This window comes from Stegostoma tigrinum, chromosome 31 (genome assembly GCF_030684315.1).
Source record: "Stegostoma tigrinum isolate sSteTig4 chromosome 31, sSteTig4.hap1, whole genome shotgun sequence".
Taxonomy (NCBI): domain Eukaryota; kingdom Metazoa; phylum Chordata; class Chondrichthyes; order Orectolobiformes; family Stegostomatidae; genus Stegostoma; species Stegostoma tigrinum.
The window spans coordinates 36,530,931-36,554,114 of NC_081384.1; the positions used below are offsets into that span (position 1 = coordinate 36,530,931).

Consider the following 23,184-nt stretch of genomic DNA (forward strand, 5'->3'; position numbering starts at 1 on the left):
ATGGTTCGTGGCTGGGAGGTGCAGTCGTTTATTGCGAGCCGAGCATAGGCATTCTGCAAAGCGGTCCCCAAGCCTCTGCTTGGTTTCCCCAATGTACAGGAAGCCACACCGGGTACAGTGGATACAATATACCACATTGGCAGATGTGCAGGTAAACATCTGCTTGATGTGGAAAGTGATCTTAGGGCCTGGGATGGGGGTGAGCGAGGAGGCATGGGGGCAAGTGTAGCACTTCCTGCGGTTGCAGGGGAAGGCGTCGGGTGTGGTGGAGTTGAAGGGGAGTGTGGAACGGACAAGGGAATCACGGAGAGAGTGGTCTCTCCGGAAGGCAGGTAAGGGTGGGGATGGAAAAATGGGTGGTGGGGTCGGATTGTAGATGGCGGAAGTGTCGGAGGATGATGCGTTGTATCCGGAGGTTGGTGGGGTGGTATGTGAGGACTAGTGGGATTCTCTTTTGACGGTTATTGTGGGAGCGGGGTGTGAGGGATGAGTTGTGGGAAATGCAGGAGACACAGTCAAGGGCATTCTTGACCACTTGGGGGTGAGGGGGCGGGGAGTTGCAGTCTTTGAAGAAGGAGGATATCTGGGATGTACGGGAGTGGAATGTCTCATCCTGGGAGCAGATGCGGCGGAGGCAAAGGAATTGGGAAGAGAGGATGGAACTTTTGCAGGAAGCTGGGTGGGAGGAGATGTATTCTAGGTAGCTGTAGGAGTCGGTGGGCTTGAAATGGAAATCGGTTTCTAGCTGGTTGCCTGCGATGGAGACAGAGGTCCAGGAAGGTGAGTGTTGTGTTGGAGATGGTCCAGGTGAACGTGAGGTTGGGGTGGAAGGTGTTGGTGAAGTGGATGAACTGTTCGAGCTCCTCTTGGGAGCACGAGGTGGTGCCGATACAGTTATCAATGTAACGGAGCAAGAGGCGGGATTTGGGGCCAGTGTAGGTGCGGAAGAGGGACTGTTCCACGTCACCAACAAAGAGGCAGGCATAGCTTGGGCCTATGCGGGTACCTATGGCCACCCCCTTTGTCAGTAGGAAGTGGGAGGAATCAAAAGAGAAGTTGTTGAGGGTGAGGACGAGTTCAGCTAGGTAGATGAGGGTGTCGGTGGAGGGGGACTGGTCGGGACTGCAGGACAGGAAGAAGCGGAGGGCTTTTATGCTATCTGCATGGGGAATGCAGGTGTATAGGGACTGGATGTCCATGGTGAAAATGAGGTGTTGGGGACCAGGGAGTTGGAAGTTCTGGAGGAGGTGGAGGGTGTGGGTGGTGTCATGGATGTAGGTAGGGAGTTCCTGGACCAAGTGGGAGAAAATGGAATCCAGATCAGTGGAGATGAGTTCGGTGGGACAAGAGCAGGTAGAGACAATGGGTCTGGCAGGTGGATTTGTGGATTTGTGGATTTTGGGAAGGAGATTGAAGCGGGTGGTGCAGGGTTGGGGAACAATGAGGTTGGAGGCTGTGGGTTGGATGTCACCTGAGGTGATGAGGTTGTTAATGGTTTGGGAGATGATGGCTTGGTGCTCGGGGTGGGGTCATGATCCAGGGGGCGGTGGGAGGAGGTGTCGGAGAGTTGGTGAGTCTGGCCTCGGCAACGTAGAGGTCACTGCACCATACTACAACTGTGCCTCCCTTTTCTGTGGGTTTGATGGTGAGGTTGGGATTGGAGCAGAGGGCTGCACGTTCTGCAGGGGAGAGGTTGAGGCGATTGATATCTCGACGGCAGTTGGACATGAAGAGTTCGAGGGAGAGTAGGAGGGCTGGGGGTACTGTCCAGGAGGAGGAGTTGTTTTGGAGGTGGGTAAAAGGGTCAGTGGAAGGGAGGGTTAGGCTCACTGTTAGAGAAGTAGGCATGGAGGCGGAGGTGGTGGGAAAAATTGCTCAATGTCTAAACGTGACTGGTCCATTGGGGATGATCTGGTTCTGTAGGCAGGTGCTGAGGAAGTTGATGTGGCTGTGGTACCTAGTTTGCTTCAGGACATGTTTGAGCACTTTCAAGGTCGAAGAGATTACAAGAGAGTTGCGGGGGAAGGATCCCCTGAGGTTGGTCTGGAGGGAGGCCCCTCCCCCCACTGCATCCCAAAACCAGCCCAGCTCGCCCCCACCTCCCTAACCTGTTCTTCCTCTCACCTTTCCCCTCCTCCCACCTCAAGCCACACCTCCATTTCCTCCCTACTAACCTCATTCCCGCCTCCTTGACCTGTCTGTCTTCCCTGGACTGACCTATCCCCTCCCCACCTATACTCTCCTCTCCACCTATCTTCTCCTCTATCCATCTTCGGTCTGCCTCCCCCTATTTATTTCAGAACCCTCTCCCCATCCCCCTTTTCTGATAAAGGGTCTTGGCCCGAAATGTCAGCTTTTGTGCTCCTAAGTTGCTGCTTGGCCTTCTGTGTTCATCCAGCTCCACACTTTGTTCGGGTGGATGACAGATATCCTTCCTTGAAGTGCATTAGTGAACAGATGGGGTTGACAACAATCAACAATGTGTACATGGTTACAATTTGGCTTTTGTTTCAGAGTTTTATTGACTTCAAATTTTACTGTCTACAAGGGTGGGCATCAAACCCACATCCATAGCACATGACCGGTAGCATGCGTTTCTCGATTACTAGCCTACCTACCATACCACTGTGCTAATGCCTCCTCCAATGAATGAATATCACAGAATTAAGCTGCCAGGATCTGAGGGAGAGAGAGCTGCTAATGGCTCATCAGCTCCATTGTTTACCAGAAATGCAGCAGGGAAATTTCTGTCCAATTGAAAAGACCGAACTTGTAAGGATTTGAAATGAAGTTGGAAGATTTTCCAGGCTTGCACTAAGTGGAAAAATATTAGGGGGGAGAAAAATCTGTCTCCGTGAAAGGCAGTTCTGGGGTTAAAGTTAACAATTTGGGAAAAGTAATGAATGGAAGTAAACCATCATGAGCTAATAATCACTGTGTGCTGCATTATGACTGAGAGTAATGTGCTGCCCCACTAATCCTCCAGTTGCGCTATTAGTTAATTCAGTTCACAAAATGCCCAGTTACTTCCTTATCAAACATATAAGCAATGCCTAAATGAAAATGGAACATGGAAAAAAAAATGAAAAAAATCCACTTACCATGAATAACAATTTACCGATTAACACCTAAGCTGTGATCTAACATTGAAACTACATCCTTGTCATTCTGGACCCATTCTCTTACAACAGAAAACAAGACCACTTTCTGCAGAGAATAATGGAGTTTCAAAAAAAAAAGGCAAAGGGGTACACAAGGGGTGGCATGGTGGCTCAGTGGTTAGCACTGCTGCATCACAGTGCCAGGGACCCGGGTTCAGTTCCACCCTCAGGCAACTGTCTGTGTGGAGTTTGCACATTTTCCCTGTGTTTGTGTGAGTTTCCTCTGGGTGCTCCAGTTTGCTCCCACAGTCCAAAGATGTGCAGGTTAGGTGGATTGAAGTTGCTGAATTGCCCATCGTGCCCTGGTCTGTGTAAGTTAGATGACGAGATATGGGAAATACTGGGTTATAAGGGTGGGGGGATTGGATCTGGGTGGGATGCTCTTCGGAGGGATGGTGTGGACTTGTTGGGCTGCATGGCCTGTTTCCACACTCTAGGGATTGTATGAAATCTATGAAACTCTCATGGGCCACAGTGCTGAAAAATGATAAAATTTGACAACTTTTCATATCCGCTGTCATCTGCTATGGATGAACCTGAATTTCCATTAGCTAAATGTTGATAATGCATACTGGTTCTGAATCCAATTAACTTAAATTTGATTTGTTGAGAATCAATTACTGTCCATTACCTCATGATTCAGCAGGTGGACAAAAAATACTAGTATTTGGAAGCACTAGCAGTTCTCTGGTCTTGTGAAAATCAGAATTTCAGGAGATTTCAGGATTTCTTCTTTGATTACTTAAGATGTAGTATAAATATTCTTGTGAAATAGGTTCTCTGCTGTATTAAAAGTAGAGTGGAAGTATACTCTGTAATTTGTAATGTATAATGTATAAATTACCTACAAATATAATTTTTTGTTGATTTATGCTTCTAGACTATTATAGTAAAAGTGTTCAAACATGAAATGTTGTGTCATCCTTTCCCTTGGATGGTCAAGTTTCTTTTTAAAGTTATTCGTTTTTACAAGAAATAGTAAATATTGGATTTTACAAGAGGTGGTAAGACAAATCTCTAGGGGATACTGTGTCATGCCAGGTGCAATCTTTTTGTCCATTTTCTATCCTCATCCACTTCTCTCATCTCTGTGGGAACATGATATAACCTCTGCTTATTATGGTTCAGGTTAGAAAGAAATTGAACTGGGTCTCAGATATTTATTTGTCCCTTATTCCATGATTCTGTATTCACATTGTGAGAGTCAATGGTAACGTCTTCCTCAGATGTTTCTTTTAACATTGTCAATGATATGCCAGTAGGTTGTAAATTTCAATTTTAAAGTGACAGCAGCCCGTGTTAATTTTATGTGGTTCAATTTTTCTACTGAACTGCCAAGTATAGCTGTTGACAAACATTTAACATGTCAGGCATCTATGCCTTTTTTAAGATATGAAAATCTGAGCATTGGTCCCTGCATGAGTCCTCCCTATAACTCAGACAAATGAACCCTGTGGGTCTAAAAGTACCTGCTAATCTACAAGTGACATTATGTTTAAGATAATATGCCTCCAGGCTGATACTATGTGTGGTCTCAGCAACTGTCAATCTTGTAAAGGTTTCTCTCAAATTGTAGCAACTTTTTTCCCCTAAAAGCTTAAAACAGTTCTGTAGCGTTTTAAATGACAATTTATTTGTCATGAGAAAGGTGAATTTTACACTGTATCATATGCAGGAACATGTGTGAATCTGCTTTTCCACTTATCCCCCTTTACCTTGTTATGAACAGTGTACTAGTACGAGGCTGCAATGTTAGTGCCCTACTTCTCAGTCAGGACGTCTTGGTTCAAGTCCCACCTGCTCCATAGGCGTGTGACAACGTTGTCTGGAGCAGTTTGATTAAAATATCCATCTCAGCAGCAAAACTATACGAATCTTTTCAGATACACCAAGGTGTAGAACTGGATGAACACAGCAGGCCAAGCAGCATCATAGGAGCAGGAAAGCTGACATTTTGGGCCTAGAGCCTTCAACAGAAATGGGGGAGGGGGAGGAGGTTCTGAAATAAATAGGGAGAGGGGGGGAGGCAGATAGAAGATGGATAGAGGAGAAGATAGATGGAGAGGACACAGACCAGTCAGAGGCAAGGATGGAACCAGTAAAGGAGGTTGTAGGTGGGGATAGGTCAGTCCAGGGAGGACTGACAGGTCAAGGATGCGGGATGAGGTCAGTAGGTAGGAGATGTGGGTGGGGCTTGAGGCGGGAAGAGGGGATAGGTGGAAGTACAGGTTAGGGAGGCGGGGACGAGCTGGACTAGTTTTGGAATGCGGTAGGGGGAGGGGAGATTTTGAAGCTGGTGAAGTCCACATTGATACCATTGGGCTGCAGGGTTCCCAAGCGGAATATGCGTTGCTGTTCCTGCAACCTTCGGTGGCATCATTGTGGCACTGCATGAGGCCCAGGCTGGACATGTCTGTGGAATGGGCCGTGGAGTTGAAATGGTTCGCGACTGGGAGGTGCAGTTGTTTATTGTGAACCAAGCGTAGGTGTTCTGCAAAGCGGTCCCCAAGCCTCCACTTGGTTTCCCTGATGTAGAGGAAGCCATAATGGGTACAGCGGATACAGTATACCACATTAGCATATGTGCAGGTGAACATCTGCTTGACATGGAAAGTCTTCTTGGGGCCTGGGGATGGGGGTGAGGGAGGAGGTGTGGGGCAGAGTCCCTTAAACACCCCTATCATGTCTGTCTCCTCCATCACCCCTGAAATCACATTTTAGTCTGCTACCACACTCTGTAAAAGACTTACTCTGCACATCTGCTTTGAACTTTACCTCTCTCACCTTAAATGCATGCCGCCCCGGTTTTAGAGATTTCAACTCTTGGGGGAAAAGGATTCTGACCGTTAACCCTATCTGTGCATCATATCATTTTATAGACTTGCATTAAATTTCCCCTCAGCCTCTGCTGCTCCAGAGAAAACAACCCAAGTTTTCTAAGCTCTCCTTAAAGTTCATAGCATCTAATCCAGGCAGCATCCAGGTAAACCTCTTCTGCACCTTTCCAAAGTCTCCACCTCCTTCCTATGATGTCGTGACCAGAATTGAGCGCGATACTCTTAAGAGTGGTCTACCGAAGCTGCAACATGACGTCCTGACTCTTGTACTCCATTTCCCAAACAGTAAAGGCAAGCATGCCATACGCTGCCTTTACCAACCAATCTACTTGCACGGCCACTTTCAGGGATGAATTTGAATCCCAAGATCCCTCTGTACCTCAGTGCTGTTCAGGGTCCTGCTATCAACTGTATACTTCTCCTGAAGTGCAGCACCTATTACTTAGTCGGATTAAACTCCATCTGCCATTTCTTCACCCATATCTGCTACAAACCAATATGGTGCTGTATCCTTTGGCAATCTTCCACATTATCTACAACCTCACCGATCTTTTTGTCTTCTGAAAACATACTAACTCGTCCATCTATATTTTCATCCACGTTATATGTCACAACAACAGAAGTCCCAGTATGGATTCACCAACCTCCAATCAGGAAAAACACCTTTCCACCACTACCTTCTGCCTTCTATGGGCAAGTCAATTTTGAATCCACACAGCCAAATCAGCACGGCCCCCACATGTATCTTAATCTTTTGGATGAGCCTACCATGAGGGTCCTTTTCAAAAGCCTTACTGAAGTACTTGTAGACAACATCCACTGCTCTGCCCTCATTGATTACCTTTGTCACCTCCTCAAAAAATTCAATCAAGTTAGTAAGACATGACCTGCCTTGCACAAAGCCACGCTGACAGCTTCAAATTAGGCTATGCTTTTCCAAACGTGCATAAATCTTATCCCTAAGAATTCTCTCCTCTAGCTCCCCAACTACTGATGTCAGACTCACCGGTCTATAGTTTTCTGCATTAACCCTATTTCCTGTCATGAACAGAGAAACAATGTTAGTTACTCACCAGTCCTCTGGGACCCCTCTGTTGGCTAACAAGGATATAATGATCTTGGGCAAGACCCCAGCAATCTCCTCACTTGCCCCTCTCAATAACCTGGAGTAGCTATTGTCAGGCAGTGGGGACTTACCCACCTTAATGCTCTTCAAGAGACGCAGCACCACTTCCTTCTTGATCTCAATGCCCTAGCATTTTGGCACACTCCACAAAAATCTCACTATCCTACATATCCTCCTGGGTGAACACTGACTCAATGTACATTTGGGATCTTGCCCACATCCTTTGCCTCTAAGCACAAGTTCCCTCCTTTTATTCTCTGGTGGTGCTACCTTCTCCCTAGTTATCCTCTTGTTGTCAATGCATGTATACTTGAGCACTAAAACTATGAAGGAACAAGTCAGGTCTCTTTGAGTTTAAAATTTGTTGATTGTAAACTCCATCAAGTAAATATGATTAAACAAGTGAAAAACTTTCCCAGATTCCATGACATAAACACATGTGCGAGCATGCATTCAAACAGAACTAGTACATTGTAAGGATTTTTCTGAAGAAGGGTCTCAACCCAAAACGTCAAACTTCCCTGCTCCTCTGATGCTGCTTGGCCTGCTGTGTTCCTCCAGCTCTACACCATGTTATCTCAGATTCTCCGGCATCGGCAGTTCATACTATCATTGTGAGGAGAGGTGACATTGAAAAAACCATTAGTGCTTCAGTGAATGAATTACAAGGTGAAATAATTTAAAGTTTTGATTGATGTTGCTGCTGGTTATTCTTCTTGAGGCTGTGTTTTTAAATGAAATTATTTGTTTGTTTATTGTAGGTTCAATGGCATTTGATACTTTTATTTTTAATCTGAACCTCTGATGTATTAAAAGTTGTTACAGACAAGGTCTTGGCTCGAGTGATTGTAGAGTAAGAAAGAACTAATCTTCCATTTTCCAAGGAATCCTCCTTGATTTTTCTATTTTCTAAAGTAAAACCTGAAATTAGTGACCATGGCTTCTGACAGGTGATGTAGGAAGGGGACTTTTTGATGTATGAATACTGACTCTTGGCTCACAACAGGGACAATCCATTTGCAATGCAGGGTTTCACGTTATCATAAATGGAGGGTGTGCATACCTTTTGCATGATTAATGAGTTTTTGAGGATTGCCTTTGTTCCAGCACTACCTGTAGTTGGGAATTCTCATCTCCAGGGGTATTCATAATTCTTAATTTTAGCTATGCATTCCAGTTGATGAATTTTCATGCCCAGATAGTTACATTTGGATAGTCTTTTCAGGGTGTGGTAGACCGTTTCAACTACGTTATTTAAACACTCTTTTAAAGGTAAATTTGTTGGGTTCTACAGACCATAGGGATGCTCTGTCATTAGAGAGACAGGACTGTTAGTGGTTTAACATGAGGGTTACCATGCCTCAAGTGGCAGGAGAAGTTGAAATTGAGAGTCCTTCATGACAAACCTCAGCTGGTGCAGGAATTGAAACAATGCTTGGTGTAAATCTGCATCACAAACCAGCCATCTAGCCAACTGAGCTAAAATCAAATCTGGTACAAGTAGGTTGAGTATATTGTGAAAGTTATCACCCAACTATTTTTCTTAAGTCTAAGATTGTTTCTTTAATTAATTTGTTGCCTACCTTTCTGCACAGGTGACTCAGAACAGGAACTAGGACCTCCACCATCTGTGGATGAGGCCGCAAATACACTCATGACACGGCTAGGCTTTCTACTGGGAGATAAAGCTTCAGAGGTACAGCAAAGCACAGAATACAGCATGGAAGAACAGGATGAAAACCAGGTATGAATCTGTTCAGGAACAATATTTGAAAATGATTTTTAAAGGTTATGATAGTATGCATGGTATATCTGTCCTGAGTTAGTGTTGTTAGAGTTAATGTTTCACATTTAGTACATTAGTGGATTGTGATAATGCTGTTACAATGCATTCCAGATTTAAAAAAAAAATGCTATGTTATTTGGTCCTTCTCATAATGAAGACCCATACCCTCTGAGTGCCAGCAGAACAAAGCCATTCAACAGTAGTCCATACATAAAATACTTCACCTTTCTGTGCTTTTGTAATCCCTGGTTGCCCTGACACAGCACAGGGAAGGTGAAGCCACACCTCACTCCCCCATGAGGCCCAAGGACATGGGAGCACTTAAGATCAGCAGCAGATTCGATAGGGATTTAAACTGTAAGAGAAGTATAATCCTTTGGCATTTTCAGGGATTACATTTGTTTCTGTATTTTTAAATGTTTGTTATAACTTTTATTAATTAAATGTAGGTGTAAAGATTTTTAAAACTTCCATGGGTTTGGAATGAAGGGAATATCAGGTGTCAGGGAGGGGTTGGAGGACTTGAAAGTCAGGCATACTAATTTAGTAGTTACCCAGGAGTGAAAGTAGACTTTCATTCCTCTGCCTGCTAGTGTTTGGAGCCCTCTGATAAAGTCAACAACTCTGAGTTAAAGTTGAAGTCTTCAGATGACTCCGATTTATTTAGCTCAATTGTTTCCCAGGACCCTACTGGAATTGGGAAGGTTCAAAGTCAGCTGCATCAAGGCTTACATTTCAAAAAATGTTACGTGTGTTTTGGCACAGGAGGAAACATTCATCCCAACATGTATACACCAGCCTTTGAAATGAACGTCATGTCTTCTCATGGCATTTTCCCCATATCTTTGTACGTTATTTCTATTAAATAAACATCTAATGCCGTCTTGGATGCCTCAACTGGACCTGTATCCACCACATTTCCAGGCAGTGTATTCCACATTAGAACCACCAAAGAAATCATCATCTTGCATTACATTTCGTTCTTTTATTACGGAATACAGGTTTTCCCAACCTAGTCTATTCAGCCACGTTGTGATTTTGAAAACTTCTATCAGATCTCCTTTTAGCCACCCCTCATCCAGCATTGACCTCTCCACTTCAACTCCATAATTTACTTTTTTTAATCCCTGCAACCATTCTTGCCCCATTCTTTTGCACTCTCATTGCATTCACCTCCTTCCTTCAAAGTGGCATCCAGAGCCATCTGAGGCCTAACAGGTGTATTACACAGTTTCAGCATCACCTCCTCGCTCTTGAACCCTAGCCATTATTACTAAAGTCCAGGATACTATTTGTTTTAATAACTGCTGTCTCCATTTACCCTGCCACCTTCAGTGACCTGTGCACATGTGGACCAGGCTGCTTCTGCTCCTATACTCACTGTAGTGTTGTAAGCTTTATTTTGTGTTGTCTGTGTGTGTTCTCCGATGACTTACACTTGCCTGCATTGAACTTTATCTGGTACTTAACTGCCCATTCCACCAACTTGCAATGCACTTTACATTGTTTCCTCACGGTTTACTATGCATCCAAGTTTTATATAATCTACACACTTTGAAATTGTCTGACTCAATTAGATCATTAATACATATGCAAAGAAAAGCTCAGATTGCAAGGCTGTCTTCTGGGGAGCTCTAGTACAGCCCTTCCTGCACCCTGAAAAATAATCATTGACCATTATTCTCTGTTTCCTGTCACTCGGCCAAGTTTATACCCATGTTGCTACTGTCCCTTTTATTCCATGAACAATAACTATTCTGACAGGTCTGTTATGTGGCACTATTGTGTAGTAAATCCTGGCTACTAGTTGACCCTTTCTGTTACCGTTTCAAGAAACTCCAAGCTAGTTAAATGCTATTTTCCCTTTAGAAATCTGTGCTGATCTTGCTCATCAACCTTCCTTTTTTCACATATGACTACTAACTCTATTCCAAATAATTGTTTCCAGAAGCTTCCTCACCTTGAAGCTAAACTGACTAGTCTGTAATTGCTGGGCTTATCCATACAAGCCTTTTTGAATAAAGTAGTGATGTTTGCAATTCTATAGTCTTCTGGCACTTCCCCTACTTTGTAGGGAAAAATGAAAGACTATAGCTAGCGCCTCTACAGCTTTCACTCTCACTTCTTTCGATATCCTTGGATGCATTTCATCTTGTCAGCTTTAAGTCTAACCAACACCTCCTTTTCAATTTTAAACTCTCGTAGTGATAGAGTTTTCTCTACTTTGTTACCAAGGTCTAGATATCATCTGTCTCCATGGTAAAGATCGAGGCAAAGCATTGACTTAATTTTATGTGTGGCCCCCACCATTTTGGTCCCTAATCAGCCTTATTCCTCCTTTTACCGCACTTTTACTTCTGGCGTGGCAATAGGATTTTTGCCGCCAACATAAAGAGAATTCCAGCCTTTTCTATTAGTCTGTCTTTGCTTTCTCGTATGTGGTTTTTCATTTCCCCTCTGAAGGTCTGTAGTCCTCTTGGTTCATGATTATAATTTTAACCGGGCGTATGTCATTAGCACGCTGTGTTGCCTCTATTTTAATTTCTATTCCCCTTTCCATCCCGGAAGTTCTGTGTTTTTTGCTGTCCCTTTTGAGGGAATATACCTTGACAGTATCTGAACCGTCTTCCACTTTGAAGGTTGTCCATTGTTCAGTTTTTTTTCCCCCCTCAATCAATCTTTTGGTCCAGTCTATCCTGCCCAGATCTTACTTGTTCCATTGAGGTCGACTCTCTGACAGTTGGTTGATTTTTTTTTAAACTTTTTCCGGCCATTGTCATTCTTTGCCATCATCTCTAAAGTTTACAATACAGTGATCACTGTCTCCTAATTATTCCCCAATAATACTTCTGGCTTATCTCATTTGTAAGAATCAGCTACAGCTGTGCGCCTGTTCTTGTTGGACTGGACACATATGGCAATAGCAGATTCTTAAGAACATAGGCTAGGAATGCTTGCCCCACTGCTCTTTACACTACCGCTCTATATTTGGGTAATTAAAGACCCTGTCCCAGTCATAACCACTCTATAATGTTGGCAACTGTCTTAGTTCTCTGTCATTTGGAGATATACACCTTTTCCTTTAATTGATGGTCTCTAGGCCATCCCAAGCAACATTATTACAACTTTTCTGTTTCATATCTCTAGCCAAGTTGCTTCTGTCCTTGTATCATCTGGGATATCTGCTTTCTGCAGCACAGTATTGCTGTCCTTAATAGTGGCACCCAGCCCTGCTTTCCTCCCTTTTCTATCTTTTCCAAACAACTTGTACCCAAGAATAATTAAAACCCGGTCTTTGTTATTGTCATAACACACAATGTATTAGCATCCAAGATAACAAAGTGTGAAGCTGGATGAACACAGCAGGCCAAGCAGCATCTCAGGAGCACAAAAACTGACATTTCGGGCCTAGACCCGTCATCGGAGAGGGTTCTGAAATAAATAGGGAGAGAGGGGGAGGCGGACCGTAGGTGGAGAGGAGAGTGGAGGTGGGGAGGAGATAGGTCAGTCCGGGGAGGACGTACGGGTCAAGGAGGCGGGATAAGATTAGTAGGAGGGAAATGGAGGTGCGGCTTGAGGTGGGAGGAGGGGATAGGTGAGAGAAAGAACAGGTTAGGGAGGCGGGAACGAGCTGGGCTAGTTTTGGGATGCGGTGGGGGGAGGGGACGAGCTGGGTTAGTTTTGGGATGCAATGGGGGAAGGGGAGATTTTGAAGCTTGTGAAGTCCACATTGATATCATTGGGCTGCAGGGTTCCCAAGCGGAATATGAGTTGCTGTTCTTGCAACCTTCAGGTGGCATCATTGTGGCACTGCAGGAGGCCCGTGATGGACATGTTGTCTGAGGAATGGGAGGGGGAGTTGAAATGGTTTGCGACTGGGAGGTGCAGTTGTTTATTGCGAACCGAGCGTAGGTGTTCTGCAAAGCAGTCCCCAAGCCTCCGCTTGGTTTCCCCAATGTAGAGGAAGCCACAATGGGAACAGTGGATACAGTATGCAGATACAGTGAACATCTGCTTAACATGGAAAGTCATCTTGGGGCCTGGGATGGGGGCGAGGGAGGAGGTGTGGGGGCAAGTGTAGCACTTCCTGCAGTTGCAGGGGAAGGTGTCGGGTGTGGTGGGGTTGGAGGGGAGTGTGGAGCGGACAAGGGAGTCACGGAGAGAGTGGTCTCTCCGGAAAGCAGGCAAGGGTGGGGATGGAAAACTGTCCTGGCTGGTGGGGATCGGATTGTAGATGGTGGAAGTGTCGGAGGATGATGCGTTGTATCCGGAGGTTGGTGGGGTGGTATGTGAGGACGAGGGCGATTCTCTTAGGGCGGTTATTGCAGGGGCAGGGTGTGAGGGATGTGTTGCAGGGAGACACGGTCAAGGGCATTCTTGACCACTGCGGGGCGGATGTTGCGGTCCTTGAAGAATGTGGACACCTCGATGTACGGGAGTGGAATGCCTCATCCTGAGAGCAGATGCGGCAGAGGCAAAGGAATTGGGAATAGGGGATGGAATTTTTGCAGGAGGGTGGGTGGGAGGAGGTGTATTCTAGGTAGCTGTGGAAGTCGGTGGGCTTGAAATGGACATCAGTTTCTAGCTGGTTGCCTGAGATGGAGTCAGAGAGGCCCAGGAAGGTGAGGGATGTTTTGGAGATGGCCCAGGTGAACTTGAGGTTGGGGTGGAAGGTGTTGGTGACGTGGAGCAAGAGGTGGTGCCGATACAGTCATCAGTGTAACTGAGGAAGAGGTGGGGTTTGGGGCCACAGTAGGTGCGGAAGAGGCCACCCCGTTTGTAGGAAGCGGGCGGAATCGAAACAGAAGTTGTTTTGGGTGAGGACGAGTTTGGCTAGGCGGATGAGGGTGTCAGTAGAGGTGGACTGGTCGGGCCTGCGGGACAGGAAGAAGCAGAGGGCCTTGAGGCCATCTGCATGAGGAATGCAGGTGTATGGGGACTGGACGTCCATGGTGAAAATGAGGTGTTGGGGGCCAGGGAATTGGAAGTTCTGGAGGAGGTGGAGGGCGTGGGTGGTGTCACGGATGTAGGTGGGGAGTTCCTGGACCAAGGGGGAGAAAATGGAGTCCAGGTAGGTGGAGATGAGTTCGGTGGGGCAGGATCAGGCGGAGACAATAGCTTCAATCCAGCTTCACACTTTGTTATCTTGGATTCTCCAGCATCTGCAGTTCCCATTATCTCTGATGTATTAGCATCCACTGCATTTTTACTTTTTATCAGCTAGAGCTGGTTAACTCAAAGCTGCCCCAATTGCTGGCTGTAAATGTAGAGTTGAGTCCCAAAGGAAAAAGACAGAAGCGGAGTGGCAGTCTGCCAGTGTTTATCACTCAATCGAATCATAGAATTTCTACAGTGTGCAAATAGACAACTTGGCCTGTCAAGTTCACACTGACCTTCCAAAGTACATCCCTTCTCAGACCCACCCCTCCACCCTTTCTTCATAACCCTACCTTTACCATGACTAGTCAATCTAGCCTGCACATCCGTGGATACTGTGTGGACAATTTATCAGGACCAGTCCATCAAAGCTGTGCAGCTTTGGACTGTTGGAGGAAACCAGAGTATCTGGAGGAAACCATCCAGCCACTGGGAGAATATGCAAACTCCACACAGACACTTGCCTAAGGCTAGAATCAGACCTGGCTCACTGGTGCTGTGAAGGTAGCAGTGCTAATTACTGTGCCACCCTGAACTCCTCAGAATATCCATGCTACTTTTTAATTTAAGAATACGCTTTTAAGATTGGGGTTGTATTAAACATGTGGTTGAGTACTGTTGTAAATCGTCTGTGTTATCATTTTGCAGTTGATTTAGCATTCACCAATGCAGTATTAAAAATCACACAGATTCTGCTCCTGGAATCTTATTAGCAAAACTCAACTTAGCCTAATAAAATTCAATTACAGACATGTCTGAATCTCAAGACTCTGATGAATACTGGCTGTTGCAAATAAGCTGGAATAAATAATGATATAATTGCAAAAAGTATGCATTGTTTTACACATCTCTAACATTTAGATGTGAGCATTGTTCCACTGTTTACATAACCGTTGAATTGCTTTTTCTGTTTATACTTTAAAAAATAAACATGAGCAATTAAAACTAGATCCTTCAAGTTTCATTTGAAACTGCACAAATAAAATTGATAACATAAACATATAAAGAGGAGAGGGGCCAGTTAGTGACCAAAAAGGGCATTTATACATGGAGGCAGGGGATGTTGCTTGGTATTATATGAATATTTTTATTCTATTTTTACCGAGCAGAGAGATACTGCCGTGATAAGAATGGAAGAGATCATTCAGACGCTTAAAGCATTTCAAATTGATAAGGAGGCAATATTTGACAGGCACTCAGTTCTTAAAGTTGATAAGAAGGCGCTGGCCATAATTTCATGGCCACCAGGGTGGTACCAGACCACTGTAGACAATTCAGTTTAATTTGATGGTGTTGATACTTCTCAACTTTCTTTATCTTTTCCTTCATTTTTGCACAATCAAACTTGTATCTTAATGGAAGTTGACAGGGCTCTCGGCCATCCCCTTCTGCCTTTGCCTTCCTGACAGAACCACAAAAGGTTTCCCCTTGTCTTTTACTTGCCATCTTACTATACTCAATATTAAAAAGATTATCCTTCCCCACTTCCACCACCTCCAGCAAGATGGGCTGCCACCAAACACATCTAGCCCTCCCCTGCACATCATTCCCTGTGTGATACACTGACCCACTCCTCTATCACAGCTAACACTTTTTCCCTTCATAGTACCTTCATTGAAATATAGAAAATAGGTGCACGAGTGAGCTATTTGGCCCTTCAAGCCTGCATCACCATTCAGCATGATCATGGCTAATCATGCAGTTTGTGCCCCATTCTTGCTTTCTCTCTATACCTCTTTATCCTTTTAGCCGCAAGGGCCAAGTTCAGCTCCCTCTTGAATATATCTAATGGACTGGCCACAACAGAAGAAATTTTTCCTCATTTCAGTCCTGAATGGCATACCCCTCATTTTTAGATTGTGAGCCTGTTTTAGATCTCCCCAACATTGGGAACATTGCTCCCACATCTAGCCTTTCCAGTCCCATCAGAATTTTATATGTTTCTATGAGATTCGCCCCTTGGTTCTTCTAAATTCCAGTGAGTACAAGTACAGTTGATCCAGTCTTCCCTCATAGGTCAGTCCTGCCATCCCAGGAAGCAGTCTGGTGATCATTCGCTGGACTCCCTCAATAGCAAGAATGCCGTTCCTTACACTAGGAGACGAAAACTGCACACAGTACTCAAGGTGTGGCCTCACCAAGGCCCTGTATCTCTGCAGCAAGACATCCTTTCTCCAACAATCAAATTTTCTCGCAATAAAGGCCAGCATGCCATTAACTTTCCTCACTGCCTGCTGGGCCTACATGCCAACCTTCAGTGAATGTTCCACCATAACATCCAGGTTTTGTTGCATCTCACCTTTTCCAAAACTGCCACCATTCAGATAATAATCTGCCTTCCTGTTTTTGTTATCAGTGATAACCTCATATTTATCCACATTGTATTGTTAGCGAGTTTTGAGAAGATTTGTAGCTCAGGTTGAGGTTCTGGATGTGAGTTTGCTCGCTGAGCTGGAAGGTTAGTTTTCAGACGTTTCGTCACCATTCAATCACCATTGATGATGTTACCTAGAATGGTGACGAAATGTCTGAAAACTAACTTTCCAGCTCAGCGAGCAAACTCACATCCACATTGTATTGTATTTGCCAATTATTTGCCCACTCAGCTAGCCTGCCATGTCAACCTGCAGCCTCTTAGCATCCTCCTCATAGCAGACAATACCACCTAGTTTATTTTCATCTGCAAATTTGGAGGTATTGCATTCAATTCCTGTGTCCACATTGTTAAAGCATATTGTGAACAGCTAACATCCCAGCACAGAAGCTTGTGACACCCCACTCATTAATGCTTGTCACTCTGAAAAGGACCTGTTTATTCCAACACTCTGTTTCCTGTCTGCCAGTCAGTTCTCTATCCATGTCAGTCCATGACCTCCAATAGCATGAGCTTTAATTTTCCTTACTAATCTCTTGTGTACAGTCTTGTCAAAAGCCTTTTGAAAGCGCAGAAACACACCATCTGCTGATTACTCTCTTTGACTCTTTTGGTCACATTTTCAAAAAAACTTGTAGAAGATTTGTCAAGCATGATTTCCCTATCGTGAATCCACGCTGACTAGGACCAATTCTGTCACCGCTTTCCAAATGTTCAGATATGCCATCTTCAATAATTGACACCAGCATTTTGCCCACCATCAATGTCAGGATAACCAGCCTGTAATTCCCCATTTTCTTTCTTCCTTTTTTAAAGAGTGGGTGCTATCCTCCCGTCCACTGGAACTCTTCCGAGTTTACAGAAAGCTAGAAAATGATCATCAATGTGCCCACTACTTCTAGAGCGACTTCCTTAAATATTCCGGGATGCAAAGCATCAAGCCCTGGCAATTTATAGGGCTTTAATTCCATCAATTTCCCCAAATTTCATTTCCTCACTAATGAGGATTTCTTCCAGTTCCTCCTTCATGCTTGACCTTTGGTCTTGTCGTATTTCCTGAAGATTGTGTGTCCTCCTGAGTGAAGACCAATCTAAAGTATTTGTTCAACTGGTCTGCCAGCTGTTTGTTGTCCATTAAGAATTCATCTGATTCTGACTGCAAGGGCCCTACTTTTGTTGTCACCAGCCTTTTTCTCATCACGTATCTATATAAGTTTTTGCAGTCAGTTTTTGTTTCCCACAAGCTTACTTTTGAATTCTATTTTCTCTTTTTGAATTAAATCTTTTGTCCCCCTCTGAATTTAAAATTGCTCCCAGTCCTCAAGTTTGCTGCTTTTTCTGGCCAATTTATTTACCTTCTCTTTGGCTTTAAGACTATCCCTGATTTCCCTTGTTAGCCATAGTTGAGCCACCTTCCCTGTTCTTCTCTTAGGCCAGATGGAGATGTACTGTTGAAGGTCAGCCATGTGTTCTTTCAACATATTCTATTGCCTCTGCACCATCAACTCCATAAGTATCCTTGGCCAGCTTATCCTAGCCAATGCATGCCTCATACCATCAATGTTAGCTTTCTTTAGTTCAAGACCCTAGTTTCAGATTTAATTATGTCACTATCCATCTTATTGAAGAATTCTGCTATATTCCCCAAAGGATTTCACACGGCAGTGTTGCTAATTAATCCTCTCGTTGCACAATACACAGTCTAGGATGGCTTGTTCCTTAATTGGTCCCTTGACACATTGGTCGAGGAGACCATCCCTCATACACTCCAGGAAATCCCCTCCATACCATTGCTACCAGGCTGGTTAATCCAATCAATATGTAGAGTGAAGTCATCCTCAACATCAAGTATATCCTTACTGCGTGCAGCTCTAATTGCCTGTTGTTACGACCCCACCCCCTCAACTATTGTTTGGTGGTCTGTACATCACTCTCACTAATGTCTTTTTCACTTTGGTGTTCTGCAGCTCCACCCATACAGATTCCTTGTCGTCCAGGCTAATGTCCTCTCTTAAAATGGTGTTAATCGCCTCCTTAACCTGCAACACTACCCCACTTCACTTTCCTTTCTGTCTCTTACCTGAAAATTGAATATCTGTCTCTTACCTGAAAATTGAATATCTCTGTGCGTTGAGTTCATTGGTATAACATCTGCACTCATATCTCGTTTTGCCTCTCTCTGTTCAAACCTTACGTCCAGGTGAAGCTGAGATTTCCTTCACAGAATTGCAGACTTGTTTCACTGCAGAAAGAGACCATTTGGTTTATTATATCTTAGAACATTCTTTGAACACTTTAACTTAACGGCAAGTAGCAACAGTTTCCCTCTACTTAGCCTATCCCGACCCCTCATAATATTAAAAACTTCTATCAAATTTCCACTTAGCCTTCTCTTTAAGGAAGAGTTATGTAGAGAGACTGTAAATGCTAGGACTTGTTTCACTGGAGCATAGGAGGTTGAGGGGCGACCTTAGAGGTTTATAAAATCATAAGGAGTATGGATAAGGTGAATGGTAGGTGTCTTTTCCCTAGGATGGGTGATTTTTTTAAGGTGAGAGGAGAAAGATTTAAAAATGATATGGAGTGGGGGAGGAAATTTTTTACACAGAATGATTTGTGTGTGGAATGAACTTCGAGAGGCAGTGGTGGATGTGGATATGGTTACAATATTTAGATGACATGTAAATAATTAATTGAATAGTTAATGTATAAGAAATGTTTTGGGGGATGTGCAGACAGGTGGTACTCATTTCATTTGAGACTGGTTGGACTATAGGGCCTGTTTCCATGCTGTATGACTCTGAAAGTATCCCAACTTCTCCAATCTTTCCTTATTACTGATGTGTTTCATTCCTGTACCATTCTGAAACCGGCACACTCTCCAGTGCATTCACACTCATCCGAACGTGTGATGGCCAGGACTGTACGCAGTACTCAAGCTGAGGTCTCGCCGATGTCCTATACAAATATTCATGATTTCCCCGCTCTTGTATTCTGTGCCTCCATTCATGAACTCTACAATACTGTGTGCTTTATGAACCACGCTTTTCATCTGGCCTACAGCCTATGTACACGTGTGCTCAAGTCTTTTTTTTTCTCCTGCATACCCTTTAGAATTACTATTATTAAAAACTATTACTATCATATGCTGCTTTCCCATGTCCTTTTGAACGGATTTATATCTTCTCCACTTTGAATGTTATTTACCATCTACCTGCTCACTTCACCAAATTATCAATATCCTTTTAAAGAGGACTGCGTAGAAATTCACAGTTTGCAATTCCAAAGTTTTGTGTTGTCTGCAACTTTGAAGTTGACTCTGCCCACTAAGATCTAGATCATGCATATGTGATTTGATTTGATTTATTATTGTCATGTACCTAAGTACAGCAAAAGGTTTTGCAGGGGTCACGACACAGTCCTGGGAACTCTGTTGTAAACCATTTTTGTCCAGCATATTAATCATTCTGCCAGTGTATTAATTATTATCTTATTTCTGATTCCTATCTTTTATATTTGTTTCAGTTTAGTGTCACAGAATTGTTGCAGCGCAGAGAGTTGTCATTTGCTCTGGCGAGTTTACATAGCTGTCCAAGTGAGCAATGCATCTAGTGAATTGTTTCCACCTCTGTGTAACCCTGCATAATCTTCATTCCTATGTAATAATCTAATTCCATTTTGACTTGCTTAGGTGAACATGCATTCTCCACCTTTTCAGACAGCACATTTGCAGGTCTTAACAACTCGCTGCTTGAAAAAGCTTCACCTCATATTTCCATCATTTCATTTGCCCTTATATTCACTGCTTACAATGCAGTTTTCTGTATGCAGATTTAGTGATCATTCTGTAGAACACTACAAGTGTGACCTCAAGCTTTCAGTTGCTTGCTATTTAAGTTCTACACCTTGTCAAGTTCTTTCACACTCTGGTTTTCTATGCTCGGATTACTGCACCTCCTCATCTTATTAGGCACTTTACACCCATCTGAACTTGACTTTGAGTTCAACATTTTCATACCATGACCACTATCCCACATTTTGATCCTGTTCTTTTGTCATGTTTTGGTCTAAATTTAGTGTCTCTCTGCTTTTGAGCAGAACTGTTCAGTGTTCTGCCATTAACATTGACTGGACATTTGTCTTTGTTTCTTTGCTATGACCGTTACTATTTCCTTTTGTTCTGTAACATTTGCGTCATTTAATTTCTCTCACCCTCTACTTTATCTCTGACCTCCCCTTTTCTTCTTTCTTGCCCCCCTTTCCACAGAATAAAACCAATAACATTTCTACTTTCTCTCCGTTGTTGTGTCATATTCTTGAAACGTTAACTCACTTTCTTTCACCACCGATGCTGCCAGGCTTGCTGGGTATTTCTGACACTTTGTTTTTTATTCCATGCTAAACCTATTTTGGTTTCTTTGAATTTCAAGCAAGTTTTTCGGCATCTGTGGAAAAAGTACCCAACTGTCGCTGATGATGTTAATTGTGCTGCTGAAATGCCTTGAGAGATTTTGCATTAATAATAATCGGCCTCCATATAAAAAATTTGAAAATCAGCATTTAAACAAAATGGAAGTACACTGAGCATGTCAATATTTTTTATCACATCAAGGCAGACCAGGTACATTATTGCCATCATCTGCACATGTATGGCTAGTTACTTTCAGAAATACTTTTAACACTCCACAGTTGATGACATATTCTTTAAAACAAAATACAGAAGGAATTTCGTAGGTTGTGTTACAGCTTCAAATGGAGTTGAACAGCTTAATGGTTCATGGTGTCATTTGTATTCTCCTCAGCGGCAGCTTTCTATCGTTCTCCTTGTCAGTTATTGTTTTAATATGAAAGATAGTGATTTATATCGTGAAAACAAGATGATTTGCTCTTATAAAGTAGAAATCATTCTCCTAGAACCAAACAGTGCTGGCTGCTTCAGATAACATAAGTGTGTCAAAAATGAGATCTGCTGAAAACCTAAGAGCAGCAGGAGACTTTTGGTATAATGGAGTATTTGACTGTTTGCCAAGTAATGCATTAAAGTGAGGTCGCTGAGGTGCATATAGTGATGAGAGTCCCACTGATTAACTACACAACCAGTAGAAAATGCTTGAGCCAATTTGTCTCAAGGTCCTTTCATTGAACTTTCATTCACTGTGCTTTTTTTGTTATTTTTAGTTTGTGACACATTCATGACTTCTGTATCGGTCATATACACCATTAGGGTTTGGATTGAATTGAATTAGGTTTATTGTCACGTATTCACATGAGTAAAGTGAAAACTTTAGAAGTTGCCACTTATGGCGCTCTCTTAGGTACAAAAGAAAAACAAAGCTTAAAAAGTTAAACAGTGCAGTCATTTTTACTAAAAAAGTAGAAAAATGAAGAAATGCGGTTAACAGTTTAACACCACAGTGTATAAGTGCCTAGCTGTGCTGGTCTTAAATAACTCCCACAGGGATTCAACTTTCCCTGCTCACACACATGCACACACACTCACACAGACACGGACACACACTCACACAGACACGGACACACACTCTCACACACACGGACACACACTCTCACACACACGGACACACACTCTCACACACACGGACACACACTCTCACACACACGGACACACACTCTCACACACACGGACACACTCACACAGACACACCCCTCCCGCCCTGGACTGCTTGCTCTTTCTGACTTGCATCCTGCTGTCTGTAGCAGTTGACATTGCTGGCTGCCCGAAAGGCAAATCAGGGCAGGATGTTTACGCTTAATGGTCAGGTCCTAGGGACTGTTGCTGAACAGAGTCCTTGACATGCAGGCTCACAGTTCTTGAAAGCAGAGTTGCAGGTAGATAGGATAGTGAAGAAAGCATTTGGCATGCTTGCCTTTATTGGTCAGTGCTTTGAGCGTAGGAGTCAGGAAGTCATGTTGTGGATATACAGGGCATTGGTTCGGGTACCTTTGGAATACTGCATGAGAGTCTGGCCACCCTGCTGTAGGAAGGTTGTCGTGAAACTTGAAAGGGTTCAAAAAAAGATTTACATGGGTGTTTCCAGGGTTAGAGGGTTTGAGCTATTGGAAGAGACTGAATAGGCTGGGGTCATTTTTCCCTGCAGCATTGAAGGCTGAGGGGTGACCTCCTAGAAGATTATAAAATCACGAGGGGCATGGATAGGGTAAGTCGGCAGGGACTTTTCCCAGGGATGGGGGCAAGTCAAAAACTAGAGGGCATAAGTTTAAGGTGAAAGGGGAAAGATTTAAAAGGGACCTAAGGGGCAATTTTTCATGGAGGGTGGTACTTGTTTAGAATGAGATGCCAGAGGAAGTGATGGAGGCTGGTACAAGTACAACATTTAGAAGGCATCTGAATGGATATATGAATAGGAAGTATTTAGAGGAATATGGGCCAAATGTTAGCAAACGGGACTAAATTAATTAAGGTATGTGGTAGGCATGTACGAGTTGGACCTAAGGGTCTGTTTCCATGATGTACATCTCTATGACTCTCTGAAGTTGTTAGTTCCCAAGTGATATTTGTAGAGACTTTTAGGTGGTTGCTCAGCCTAAGGAAGGGAACAGTAATTAGTCAAGAAATTATAAAGCGAGGTGCCTGTATAGAAGGAGCAGTGATGAGTAAATTCCAAAAGTATCAATATTTGTAGTAAATCGTTCCAATTTTAGTGGGCTTTGCATGTTATTCCACTAACTGGGAGGATGCATTGAGTTACTACAGAAGTTGCTGA

At 43.6% G+C, this 23,184-nt stretch overlaps 1 protein-coding gene across 18 annotated transcripts in view; it reads left to right on the forward strand.

The window, feature by feature from the left end:
* tanc2a (tetratricopeptide repeat, ankyrin repeat and coiled-coil containing 2a) overlaps positions 1-23,184 on the forward strand; it is a 778,741-nt gene that overhangs the window by 474,154 nt on the left and 281,403 nt on the right. For all 18 annotated transcript variants that reach the window (XM_059638827.1, XM_059638832.1, XM_059638830.1 and 15 more), the window contains one exon: positions 8,720-8,868. In XM_059638827.1, coding sequence (XP_059494810.1) covers positions 8,720-8,868 — 149 coding nt within the window. The remainder of the gene's footprint in view (positions 1-8,719; positions 8,869-23,184) is intronic.